This window comes from Rousettus aegyptiacus, unplaced genomic scaffold (genome assembly GCF_014176215.1).
Source record: "Rousettus aegyptiacus isolate mRouAeg1 unplaced genomic scaffold, mRouAeg1.p scaffold_m13_p_8, whole genome shotgun sequence".
In the NCBI taxonomy this organism is placed as follows: Eukaryota; Metazoa; Chordata; class Mammalia; order Chiroptera; family Pteropodidae; genus Rousettus; species Rousettus aegyptiacus.
The window spans coordinates 107,157,634-107,171,584 of NW_023416311.1; the positions used below are offsets into that span (position 1 = coordinate 107,157,634).

The following is a 13,951-nucleotide window of genomic DNA, read 5'->3' on the forward strand; positions in this document are numbered from 1 at the left end:
TTAGCTTTCATGAAACTTTGAAAAGCTGACAAGAAAGGTCTAGAATGGCAAGGCTCCAGAGAGAGACCCCGGAAACCAGTTTCCCTGGGTGATTTGCATATCCCGGAGTCAGATCAAAGGTACACGCTGCCTTGTACCGGATTCCAATCTGGTGCCCAGTCCCGCCCCCACTGGCCCCAGCCCAAGACTGGGACAAGTGGCACAGTCCGGTGTGACCTACCAACAGCTCTGGATCGTGTCGCCTCCATCCGTAGAACGGACTGATGTCCTTTGCCTCGACTTGGTGGCTGTCACACAGTAGGCGCCTGAAAAATGATTGGCATGCTTTGAAAAATAAAAGTGACCCCAGTTCAATTTTTTTCCACCATTATTTTGTCCTGTTTTTAGATCGGGTATTTCTTTTCCCCCTTCATCACGTGGTTCTTCAAATCCAGAGCAAAGATCAAACGTTTGATGCCTTGGGCCGAACGTGTGCCCCCCCCCCAAAAAAAAAAAAATTTCATATATTGAAACCTAATCTCCAATGTGATGGAGTTTGGCAGTAGGAAATAGAATCGCAGAGAGATTTGACCTTGTGCACACAGCAAGGTCACAGCTCATTAGAGGGCAGAGGCGGGCTCGAAGTCACATGCCTTGGATCTCCAAGTGGTGCTTTCTCCGCCACTGTTCGTGACATGAACCCTAACGTGGCCTTCAGTGCGTTCAAGGAGCTCTTCCCACTATGTAAACAACAGTTTAGCTTCCTGCTGCCGCTGTAAGAAATCGCCACCGCGTGGTGGCTTAGAAACACAAATTTATTATCTTACCATTTTAGAGATTACCGGTCCAAAATGGGTCTTGTCGGGCTAACATCAACCTGTCGACAGGGCCGCATTCCTTCTGAAGGCTCTAGGAGAGAAGCCGCTTCCTCGCAGAGGTCGCCAGCATTCCTCGGCCCGTGGCCCCCTCCTCCACCTCTACAGCCAGCAGTGGCGGGTCATGACCCCTCACATCACGTCACTCTTAACTCATCCGCCTTCCTGTTCCGCTCCCGGGATCCCCCTGATTGCATGGGCCCGCCTGGACAACCCAGGGTCACCTCCCCGTCTGAAGGTCACCCGACTGGGAACCTCAATTCCATCTGTGACCTCGGTCCCACCACCATGTAACCTGACATGTTCACAGGCTCCAGAGATGAAGATGTGGGCATCTGCCTACCACGTGTACATGCTCTGGCCCACCGAACCCACCCAGCACACTAAAACATGGACACAATGATGGCAGTGCGAGTTAGGGAGCCACAGAGATGTTCGGGGCCTTGTCCAAGTCACACAGCCAGTCGTCAGAAACCCGGGGTCCTACCGGTGCCCAGCTCTACAACATGTGTCCTTAACCACTGTGTCACACCCCCCTCCCCCCCTGCCCCGGAAACGATCAGAGCACCGGCCATCTCTGGATCTGTGCCTCGCTCGCCCGGGACACGCCTGGTGTGCACCCCATTTTCCTCCCAGGACGCGCCCTGGTGCACAGTAGCCATTAGTGTCACCTTTCCAGAGCTGAGGGAAATCTGGCTATCCGCGCTCTTGGTGATTCTGTGCCCAGACTCCGTGTGGGAGACGTCTGTAAGCAGACAGCCCCTGGGACCTCTTGAGGTTGTGAGTGAGGCTCCTCCACACTCACAAGCGAATTTCAGTCAACAGTGCGGCTGTTTCTTGAAGCGACTTTTGTTGATACGTTGATTCTTTGAGGGAGAAAAGGCCCTAAGACCTTCCCAAGCCTTTCTAAGTTCTCTCCACTAAGGCTGGGGTGGGGTGGGGGGTGCTCTTCAGGAACCTGCTTGCCCTTCTGGGTGGAGTGCTGGTTGGTTTTTATCCATTCACGTTCTGTTTCCTTCTTTTTTGGGTTCCGTAGACCGTTGAAAACTGTGTGTGCATTTTAAGGAACCTGTCGTACCGGCTGGCGGCGGAGACGTCTCAGGGACAGCACGTGGGCACGGACGAGCTGGACGGGCTGCTCTGCGGGGAGGCCAACGGCAAGGACGCCGAGAGCTCCGGGTGCTGGGGGAAGAAGAAGAAGAAGAAGAAATCCCAAGACCAGGTGATGCGGCCGCCCGCCCGCCGCTGCGCGCGCGTCCCCGCCCCGTCCCCGCCCCGCGTCCGCCCCGTCCCCGCCCCGCGTCCGCGGGCGTAGTGCAGGGTCTTCCGCGCGCGGCGACATCGCCGACGCGTGTGCACGGTTGTCCCGTGGGGAGGTCACGGCCGCGACAGTGGAACGTGGAAGGATGCCACGTGGAGAGAGAGCCACGGGGGGCCCAGGTGGGCGCTCAGAGACCCGCACACACGGTCGGACCAGGTGCGGCAGCACCTTAGCGCGCAGGCTCAGGTCCTTGTGGGCGCCGGGCAGGTGCCTCGCGGGCGGCAGAGGCAGGGGGTCGGTGCCGTCCACGAAAAGCTTACGAGAAACACGCAAATCCAGCACGGATTTTATAGCGCGTTTTGAAATGTTCGGAGATGCGATCTTGCCTTTCCCGTGTGGGGGACATGGAGGTGGCAGTCAGAGAGTCACAGTCCTTCCAGCAGCGTAGCCTGGGAGCGGGGTGGGGGGTGGGGGGGGCAACTCTGATGAATTCGGGAAGCCGCCCAGCTGGAGAGGCCCCTGCAGGAGGAGCAGGCTGGACTCGGGGCAGCTGGAAGTGGTCGCCCTGCCGTGAAGTGCGGGCTGGTAGGCCACGACTCTCCGCCTTGGGGGAGTGTGAACAGGCTCCACCCTCTCCCTGGGGCCTCTGGGAAGCCGAACCCCTCAGCCAGCGGGCCCCCCAGGTAAGGGGGCAGGGGGAAGCGATGTCCTTCCTGCCACCAGATTTGCCCCATCCTCCCAGACACTGGCCACCGGTCCAGCCTCCCCTCCCCCCGACACTGGTTATACATCCACCTTTGCTCTGGACACTGGTCGGATCCCAGCTGCTCGGGGTCGTAGGGACCCAGATCCCGCCGTCCTCAGCCTTGGGCGACTGAGAAAGCCCAAGAGAACCCACAGCGCTCTGTCTCCCCCGGGTTTTTCATTCAAAAGAGATATGCAACGTATCTATTTGGATTAAGGCACAGCGTTTTTGAAACTTTTTAGGAGTCATTTCGCCTAGAGCAAGGGTTAAAGGAACTACTTTATGGAGAGTAAGGATGATGCGAATGCGTCGGTAAATATACTTCCTAAATCTGGCTCCAACATGTAGGTGTTTGCATCTATGTGGGCTCCAGTTCCCTGGCTGTTTGTGGGCCCTGAGGCCACTCCAGGTGCTTCTACACCTGGCTCTGTGTGTTCCAGCTGAAACACACCTGCAGTTTAGGAGACACATGCGCGTTGCCTCATCAGTATGACCTTCCACTCTGAGAACTAAGTTCCCAGCCTTGCGTTTTCTCCCGCCCTGGGTCCCTGCCCTGGGTCCGTGCTCTGTGTCCTGAGTTGTAGGCGCCTTCTGAAAGAGCAGTGCTTCCTAAGTCAGCCACGTAAAACCTTCCCATCAGGGGAATACAGTCGTCAGCCACCAGGTATTTATTGAAAACCTACTGTGTGCCAGGCGTTCTACTAAGTGATGGCAGGCACCTCAGTCTTCCTACCTGGCGCTTAAGGGAGCCAGGCCGTGACGGATCCAGAACGTTTTCAGTGTCAGATAAACTCAACATGGCCTAACGAAGGTATAATGAGCTCTTCTCATGAGTTCCCTTTGCAGCGGCATGATACCTTGGGGCCCAGACCCTACACTGCTTTCTTCTGGAAAGAGAGCAAGCACAGGAAAGGGGGAAAGGGGGAACCACATATGGGCAGGAATTCAGTTATTCCCAGTCTGCACGTGATCACGACCCCCTGGTCTCACCCGCCCCTGGAGGAGTCAGAGCCCCCAGATGGGCCCAGGCGGTTCCAAAGGCAGACTGGGAAAATCGCTTTAATAGGGTGTTTTGCCTTGACTGGAAAAACTTAAAACAGAGACCAAATTCCCTCTGATTTAAAGGTTTTCTCTCTCGTCTGCCGCTCAGGTTCTCAAGTGCATCCTTCTGATGGCCCCTGCGCCTGTCACTGGTGTCATTAGTAAGATTCCGCCCCAAATCCTGAACCCTTTTTCCACCTTTCCAAGGTGCACCCATGTGCCCTGAAGTCTCTCTAGTGACAGATGAGATTAGGAGTGATAGGGTCCCGGGAAGTGGGGTCAGGAGAGAGTGTTCATGGACCTCACCCCAAGATAAGCCCCTATCTTAAAGCTGTTAGCCACCTGCAGGAGACCCTGGCATAGAGCACTGCCCTTCTGATCCTATCTTATGACATCGATGAGCTCTTTCCTGAGTTGAGGAAGGTGAAGTTGTCACCGGACAGGTGACCAGGATTTTGTCAACATCATGAGAAAGAATTCACGGCCAGACAGCAAAGGTCTCCTTTCTGTTCACATCCATCTGCCGACTCTTAACAAGGTGATCAGGACAATTTTGTGATTTTGGCCAGAGTCTTAATGCAAATTTATATGGTTCATTTGTCCCGTTTTTTTCTTGCAATAGCCTTTAAGGAAAAAATGATTTCCTCAAAGTTTTATTGTAACTGCTATAAGTTATAATACAGTGGAATATTGTCGTTTATAAAGAAGCTTCAAAGTTATGGCTTCAATCAAGTGGTAGATTTTTTTAAAGGCTTTTTAACTGGGCTCACTCTAATATGAAAATATTTTGAAGCACCTGAAAATTAAGTATCAAACTTAATGAGGGTAACGGTCATGCTTGTTTGAAAAATCCATTTGAGTGTGTGTTGTCAAGTTCCATCTATGTAAAAAGTCAAAAGTAAAAACTCTTGCATTTAAGGACCGATGGAAGGGAGGCAAAGCTCAAAGGCCTGGGCCGGGGAGGAGTGCGGAGGCACAGAGATGAAGGGCTTGAGATGAAGGGAGGAAGGAGAGGAGTAGGCGGGCTCCATCGAATCCACCGGGCCCCTTGGCCTGGTGGTCAGTCCCAGGGAGGGTATCGAGTCAAAGTGGCACCCCCCCTGTGGGAGAGATTGGCATCTGAGCCAGCCTGGGGTCTCAGCCTAAGAGAGCGCTTCACCCCGAGGACTTCCTCCAGTGGTTTGCACTTGGGGAGAGCAAGCTGCCATTCCAACATTCCAACAAAGGTGTCTAAAGGAATTAAAGGCCAGGCCACCTCCAGCAGGAGGAGGGGCCAAGGGCCTGATTCATCACCTTACCAGGTGGCAGGGAGGGGAGAAATGGGCGTGTCCCCAGGCCTCTGGCTGTCCATCCCCATCTACTAACAACCGGATGCCAGGTTGCCTGTGGGACCCACAAACTGATCTAACTCATCTCGATCGGTTCACAGCTTTAAAGACGGTCAGATGTCGTACATCCCTTAGTCTCTCCACTGCTTGTAAAGTCAGGTTTTTAAAGAGTAGGTAGTGATTCGAGAAAGGTGAAGAAAGAAATACAAAAATGGGCATGTGCACAGATATGATTAAACCTGGCCAGTTTTGTAAAATATGTGACATTTGCAAATATAAAATACATGCATGTTCAAAAGACTTTGTGTCTCTAGAAAGACGGCAGTAACGGCAAAGACGGAAGACAGTGATTGATTCTTTTTGTGCTTGTAATTTACAAATTGACAGATGGGCGTTACACCTGTAATCTTTTCAAATACTATTGGAGAAGTAATATTCAAGAAAGCACCAACCGATTTGGTCAATGTTGGCTTATAAAAACATATAAGTTTTCTTCTCTTAAATTTAGGACGTCTTGGAGAAAGGCTCAAGGGGCCCCGTAAGATGACAGGTTATCTAACCCATCAAGGAGATTTCCCAGGACACAGGAGCCAGAGTTTTTACCAGGAAGCACAAGCAATGAAAATCATGATTGGTTTAATGATTGCCTCTGGAGCGTGCTGTATTCCAGAAATGTATGTTGAGTCGTAGGTTTGGCACTGATATTCCGTACCTAAGGAAAATACTATCACACCCTTCCGGTCAGATTTAGTTATAATGAAAATTTCGGAAACTTTTTCTTTTACATCCCTGGTGGAAATAATTCAAGAAAATATATAGTGCAAAGATATATTTCATTCAGACTCTCCTTTCAAGAAATGATTGCCGTCAAAATATACTAGGATCATCAGACTCTGAGCCCCTTTCATGGCTCACATTCTGGTCCAAAAAAAGGTTTTGCAAACTAATTAATTAATTCCCGTCTCTGCGTTCAGCACCTGTTGCTGAATTTTAAGAAAGTGCTAGTTTCTCTAGCCTTTTTAGGGTAGAACCTCCCCCCAAAGCAGTCTGCATGTCATTCCAAGAATCACGTCTCACCTGGCAGGGCCCTCAGTGCCTTTTAGCAGAGGTCTGGGCCAGCAACCTGGCTTGGGGATGGGGGTGGCAGTCCAAAGATGGAGGTCCAGGAAAACAGAAGAAGACAAACTTGATGTATTTACTTTTTCCACCTTTTGTAAAAATAAGCATTTTTGTTCTTGTTTTTCAATTTGGGATATGGCCAAGGCTTCCATGGTGGTGCCCCGGGGTCGTGGGTACTCAAAGATAGATTAGAGGAGATGGGACATTGCTGGCTGCTGGCCAGGGCAGACCTGGGCCTGCCAGACCTCCTCAGTGTGAACTTGACAGTGTACAGGAAAACCTGCTGAGGAAGAAGAAAAAAAAAAAAAAAAACAAGAAACAAAACAAGCAAGATGCCCTAGAACCCAAAACCTCTCTTTTCTGCTTGAATATCGCTTGTGAATTTTTCAATTCACACGGATGAACTCACGCACGTCTCCACGTGGGAGGAGACATACACCCGTGAGAATTCAAAGAGGATTCTGAGCCAGTATTTTCACATGGGAGACCCTCTCTCCTGATAATCTTTGCTTCCCAGTTCACTGAGTTACAGTCAATTTGAGAGTAAGTGTTACTGTTCTTTTTCACCTCGTTCTTGCATTCCCAGCAGGAAGCTTCACTTATATCATCACGAAATTTTATACACAAAATGATAGCGGTGTGCTCTGTGTGAAACATGTAACTGAAAAATAAAAGGGCCTTTCAAGGTGAGAGGCAAAAAGCGTGTACTTGAGATCAATAGGAACAGCTATTCGGGATGCACCGATTTGGGCCGAAGCCCAAGTAATGTTCCAATTTGGAGACAAAGACAGCGGGTATTTATGAGAAAGGGAAGGGGATCGAACACAAGGGTAGAAGGAAGGCGTTTCTGTCGGCGCAGATAATATAATGTAGTGATGATAATTCTGAACGATGTTTTTAGTTTTCAGTCCAGTTGTCATCTGTCCAGTAGTCGTAATAACTGCTTTCTTGTTCTTTTTGCAAGCAGTCCTCTGGGACACAGTGCTGTCCGAGGCACAGTCCAGGGGTTGTTTTGCTTTTTAACATTGCGGGGTTTGAGGTGTAGGACGTGCGAGGCGCTTCCTCTGTCGCGGCCGCTCCGGCTTCCTCGCGGAGTCGCTTCGTTTGCACCCTCGCTTGTGCTGTCAATGCCCCCTGGCTTTTTCCACGGTGACAGACACGTCTTGGCAGGACGTCCAAGGCCTTTTCCGCAGCACACTTTCCTGGCCCATCCCGATGCCCCGCGCTTTCGCTCGTGCCGTTCCTCTGGCCGGCATTCTCCTCTTCCTCCGCGACGCGGAGAAGTGCCCTTCAAGACCAAATCAAACATCATGCCCACTCCCTCCAGACTTCCCTCGAGTAAAAAGTTAATCCCTCTCTAGGCTATTGCCACGTGATTTTGTTTAAACTTCGCTAGTGCTCATCACGTGATGAGTTGTGACCGCGGTTGATGTCATGGGTTGATGTCCCTTAGAGAATGGATATCTGAAGGGAGGGGTCGGAGCAGGGAGTATCTTCTTTCCGTCTGACTTCTAGCCCAATGCCCAGACCCAGCTCTGCTCAATGAATGAATGATGCCCAGTCTGGGATTCATCGTGGCCTCTATCTCTCCTTGTTGGGGTGTTTCAAATGGATGTTCATAGCCGTGACTTGTCCCGCCTCAAACATTTCCTTCTTGGTGACACTTTTCCTCCAAGGTCCACTGTGAGCCAAGAGTATTTTATAGACATTCTCTTTCCCTTTATGGTGCAGACTGTTCTCCAGCTGCTCGTGGCAGTGCTGCGTTTTACTACGTTATCAGTCAGCGTTCTGAATCCGCCTCCGCCACAAACCCAGTGAACTTTCTATCTCGGAATCACGATTTACATCGTGTGTCTGCGTCTCAAAGGGCCCTGGAGAAGCAGTACTTCTGAGCACGTCGGATGAAAAACTGCTTTGTTCTGAAGGTGTTAACACGTGACATACCCAAAGGGACTTGATGTCGTGAAATCCTGTCCCCTGAAAGGTTTCCTTGGGTTTTCACGACTTCGTACTGGGTATCGCCTCTTCGAGAACCTCTCACGTTGCCACTGCTTCAGACCGATGGTGTTGGCCTAGAAACGGGACTCTGAGACGAAGTAACAAATACTGTCTCAGAGCACAAAAATGAACTTTATTGCAAGTTGGAGATTAGAATTTCAAATTTAAATTTTAAGTGTTTCTTCTTATTTTAGACAAATTGATGTCAATTATAAATAAATAAATATATATATATATATGCACATAGAACATACAACTCATATATGAGTAAAGTAGCAATAAGCTACAAGAAGAAAATAATACACCTCCAGCATCTCCTCCTCCCAGGAAGAGCCACAATTACACTTTAGTCCTGGGCATATATTCTTTCAGAACTTTTTCTTTCTCCGTATTTATGTACGGCTTCATTTAATCCTTCAAAATACAGTTACCTGCATCGGTGTGAGTACGGGCAAGGAGCCAGGTCGGACGGCCAGGTCTTAGACGAGATGTTCGCCGTGGAAGCGAGGGTCGGCGCTGCCCGCAGCCCTGCTGTGCAGCTGCAGGGGCTCCTTAGGTGCATCCTGCCCTGCCTTTAAGGTGTCCCCTCAAAACAACAAATCGCACGGGGCTGCAAAGATCCGGCTGCACATTTTCGTGCAGTGACTCTCTCTTACCCGTGAATGAATGAGATTCCACTTAATCTGCGCCGCTCCTATAAAATATACCCCATCCCCTGAAATTGCCGCTCTTCTCCTTTGCAGACTTAAAACTCTGCTTCGGGCGTCTCATTTCGTTTCCTCGTTCACATTTTACTGCACGGCGCTCCACACCATTAATAAACACCTGTGTCTTGTTCTGCTAGAGCAAGGTTCTCAGCATGGCCACTGTTGACGTTTTGACCCCAGTCATTCTCTGTTGTGCGGCCTGTCCAGGGCATTGTAGTATATTTATGAGCATCCCCGGCCATTACCCAGTAGCAGCTCCTTCTCCTGCTGTGACAGCTAACATTGTCCCCTCGAGTGGCAAAGTCTCCTATACTAAACTGTCTTTGAGGGCCATATCTCCAAAGACATAAACAAACTAGGCTGCAGGATTATCTGAAGGAGGTTGGCATGTCAGAGCCGCCTTTGCAAGCCAGGCCGCGGGGCGTGTGAGGGCCCAGGGGAAGAGGAAGTTAGGAGCAGACAGAATTCCAGCGGCGCGTTAGCGGCATTGTGGTCGGTTCCATCACGATGACTTGGGGAGCAGGCACGGGAGTGGAGTGTGGTGACGTGGACCAGCCCCGATACCACTCCTCCATGATGCACCGCACCGCGGCTCCATTGCCCCTGAATCTCTTCGTTCAGAAAACGACATGCCCCGCCTCTGTTCTGATCCAGGTTTCTGATCTTGCAAGTGCAAATCCCTCCTACCTTCTGCAGGAGACAGCATGTGCCACACCAGGAGAGCTCATCGGCCTTCACCTCTCACTTGCGTCCTTAGATCCTCTTTGCACAGCTCAGCCCCCTGGAGCCAACAGCTTCTAAACAGCGCCCGGGGGAATTCATACACCTGAGCTACCGCTCTCTTCTTTGAAATCCCCAGGAATCCACACAAGAGTCATTCTTATTTTCTGGCTTCTTTTCATAGTTGCTTGGAGTTTTTAAAATAACCACTTCTATGCCCCCATCTCCCTCCCTCCCATCCCCTCCCCCGCCCCAAACACAGTCTGCAAGTGATAATGAAACACTGTGAAGACAAAATCAATTAGTAACTGCTGCTCAAACCAAGTCAAGTGAAAATGGCAGACTTATATTTAGGTCTTTGCTCCTTGAAGTATTTAGTACTGGCTCCAGCTGGGTCAAACCAAACCCTGCATGAAGGAGAAACTCCTTGGCAGTTTACCTTAGAATCATCTTCTCTTCCTACATTCTGCAATGTGTGACTTCACGTGGGAGGGAAGATTAAAAAAATCAGAATATTTCCTATGACTGCAGATCTATTCCCCTTATCTTGCAATATCACAGGACTTGTTTATTTCACTGAAATCCCTTCAAAACAAAAACCTGCAAGTGTGTAGTGGCTGTGATGTCTCCTCGTTGGTAGAGAAATCTAGACAGTAGATGCATTCCACCGGAGAAGAGGCCTTTTCTGTTTGCGTTTCAAGGATACAGCTCAGCAGTAACAGCTCTTTTCTTTGAATGGCTCTGACATCTGTGAGAGGAGGTGCTGTGTGTTTTAGCGTTTCTCCTGAAATGTAAATCCCTCTGTTTGCGTCTCCTGGTGCCCAGACAGCCCAGTGTGCTGGAGATGGAGCTGGGGCAGGTGAGGTATAGGCTCCCGGGGAGGGAGGAGCTAAAGTCTTCTTGTTAATCCTTCTCATCCAGTAGGGGCTTTGAGGAATGTGGCAATTCCAGTTGTCTCTTGAGCTGCCACCCCTTAAAGAACCCCATGTTTATTTACAAAGTCTCATTGTGAAGCGAATGGACATCTTTACTCCCTGGTTTTTGAACTTTTGGATTTTTATCCCCAAAGCACATCTTCATATAAGGAGCAAATGACTTCCACTGTTCCATCCTCAAGCCTGCTAAGATAGGTATCTTTTAAATAGAATTTTAAGCCCTACAGAGCAGCAAAAGTACTAAAGGCAAGTCCAAAGAAAGGCTTTTTCCTTTTATTATTTTTTTTAACCCAAACTGTACACATACCTTCACCCCTACATGACTTTTTTCCTAAGCAGCCATTTCCTACAGTGGCCAGCGCGGGCCTCCTTGCCTGCCTGGGATCATATCGGAGGGCATTGTGTCTAAATTTTGGCAGCCCCTTGGCTTTTAAATTGGGACTGTGTTATTCTATTCTTTTCCAAAAAGGTTTAAACATTACTTTCTTGTAGAGATAATATACATACATTGAATATATATATATATGTGTGTGTGTATATATATATACATATATATATTCAATTTTATTCCAGCTTAGAACGCAAGTGATATAAACTGTTCCCTGGTTTGGTTTATCGATACTAGCCATACAGTCATACATTTAAAGCCAGTAAATAAAGTACTGATAATATGTTCTTGACTGTGGCCCGATTTGGGATGACAAATCAGTCTGTTCATCTGCTCTGTGATCCACTGAAACATAATTCTGCCACACACTCTCTTTGCTGTACTGCCAGCCTGTCCCCAAGATTACTCCAGGCAGGAAAGTCACAGTGTAGCCAGAGGGCCCCCCTGGTACCAAGTTTCCTTGCTCCTGCTTACGATTACTGTCTTAATCTGCTTAAACACCTGTAACAAAATCCCATAGACTGCACGGCTTAAACAACAGACGTTTATCTATCACAGTTTGGGAGCCTGCAAGCCCAGGATCCAGGGACCAGCAGATTCGGTACCTGCGGAGGGCCTCTACCTGGTTTACAGGTGGCTGTCTTCTTGCTGTGTCCTTATGGCTGGAGGGAGAATGCTCTGGTCCCTCCTTCTCCTTACAACACTGATCCCATCATGGTGGCTCCACCCTCATGATCTCACCCAAAGCTAATCACCTCCCAAAAGGCCCACCTCCCAACACTGGGGATTCAGGCTTTCACCTAGGAATGCTGGGAAGACATAAGCATTCAATCACAGGATTATCTATTAAGAATCTCAAGACCACTGGTATAACCCACTTAATTCTTAGCTTACTCTAAATGCTTGTGTAAAATTCTGAGTTCCTATAAACAAGGCAGTGAATAAGAGGAACTTTAAAGCTAAAAACATATTCTCTGATATATATTTTTTTTCTATTTGACAACATGGGAGTGATTCGCACAAAATATAATTTGAACATTTAAGTAATAACTTTAAGAATCAAGAGCTGCTAGAACTTTTGCAAGTTTGATTTGTTAAAATACACCAGATGGAATGAAAATGTGCACAAAACTGAGGAACATTTATTTAACTATCAAGTGTGAGGAGTAAAAAAAAAAGAGAGAGAGAGAGAAGTAATGAATGCTTTCACTGAAAATTTCCCCCGAGCTGGAATAAAACTTTTTTAAATCACAAATGTTTTTCTCCTTTTCCTTCTGCTCTCCCTTTATCTGATCTCTGCTCTTTAAACTGAAACCCGATAAATGAACATATGTAAACACACACTACGATAATGTGTGTGTATTTGTGACACGACCAGGCAGTGCCGTAGGTGATACCTTTGGGAATACTCTGCTAGCCTTGCCGCTGTTGGTTCCCTACAGATACTTTGTCTCCTTGGGCGAGCCCTGTCCCTAGTACGTGGCAAGTTCTCTCTCCTAACTTTTTGCTTCTTTCTGTATTATTTTCATATTTCAAGCTTTTAAAGACTTTTGATAACATGCCCTCAAGATAAAAGTCCACAAGAAGCACCATTCGCCTAGGGCTCGTGAATGTATTTAGTCCTGTGTTCTCGGGTGACCGGTGTTTTGACCGTGTCAAAGGTGCAGCCACTGTTACCTTCGGTCCGTGTGACAGCTTTGTAAACGTTTTAGGATAGCTGCATCTTGTGCTTAAATTGATAAATGACATATGTCCACTTTGGTCGGAGTTCTTGGCGCACGGTTTCTCAGCGTAGAAAGTGAGCGGTAAAAGTTCGCACGTGCAGACCTATTTCTCGGCTTTCGAGTGAACCCGATGTCACCGCTGCCCGACCGTCTTGCCGACGTTTCTTCTCTAGCAACGTAAAGCCAAATACGTTAGCACAGCTCTGAAGACTCATCCTTTTCATGGGCGACCAAAATCTACTTTTTAAAGGGCAACTGACACCTCTTTCCCTATTAATCCAAGAGAATGCTGAATGAAGCACCGAGATAAAGGCCAGATACGTTGACTGATCCGAAACAGTTCTTTGTCTGCAGTGCGGACACGCCAGGGCGCCATCGGTGTTCCGAAATAGCAGCGAATCCCCTTGAACTCCGTCTCCAGCGGCCCTCAAAGATTATCCACATCGCGTCGGTTATCCTTTGATTTCCTTCAGATGCTCCGTGTAACCATTAAGAAAGGATCGTAACAAAAGGCATTTGAGAGCTACATAGATCCACGTCAGAGCAGAAGGAAATCGTCTGCCGACGTAGCCCTTTATGCCGTTTTATTGCCCAGAAGTTAGGAAAGGAGCACAGGGTGAAACCCGGCACAGGGCGGCACGGCCGCCTCTGCTCTTGGTGTCTGTCCTTTGTCCCAACGAGGAACGAGCGTGCGAACGCTCCTGCACACCCCCTGCTGCCCTGGCCGCTCTTCCACGAGAGGGGCGTTTCCTCCATCTCGCGTTCCGAATTGCACAGTCTGGTTTTCCTGAGTGGCGTTAAGTCTTTCTATGCAAGTGATAGTTTAAACGTTTGAAGGAGATGACAAAGTAAAAAGTAGGGAGGAAAATAAACATGATAATTTTCCATTTCCCATTGCACCAGCTAATAAATTCAGCACCCCAAGGTGGTTTCCTTCGGGAAGCCAGCATTACCCCTGCTTCATCGACGTCGACAACCTGCAGGGTAACAGGGCCTTTTCCCTCGCGCTGTCCTTCTCTCCGGCAGAGTGAGCCAGTCTCAAATAACGAACCAGCTGCAATGTGACAAGGCCGGTTCACGTTCAGTTTTCTTTATACATGTAAAAGAGAGGCGCGTGTCTCATTGATAGGC

The 13,951-nt window shown here is 48.8% G+C and overlaps 1 protein-coding gene across 4 annotated transcripts in view; it reads left to right on the top strand.

The window, feature by feature from the left end:
* The window catches only part of CTNND2 (catenin delta 2), a 751,200-nt gene that overhangs the window by 635,349 nt on the left and 101,900 nt on the right, over window positions 1–13,951 (top strand). For all 4 annotated transcript variants that reach the window (XM_036225698.1, XM_036225697.1, XM_016163669.2 and 1 more), the window contains one exon: window positions 1,891–2,076. In XM_036225698.1, coding sequence (XP_036081591.1) covers window positions 1,891–2,076 — 186 coding nt within the window. The remainder of the gene's footprint in view (window positions 1–1,890; window positions 2,077–13,951) is intronic.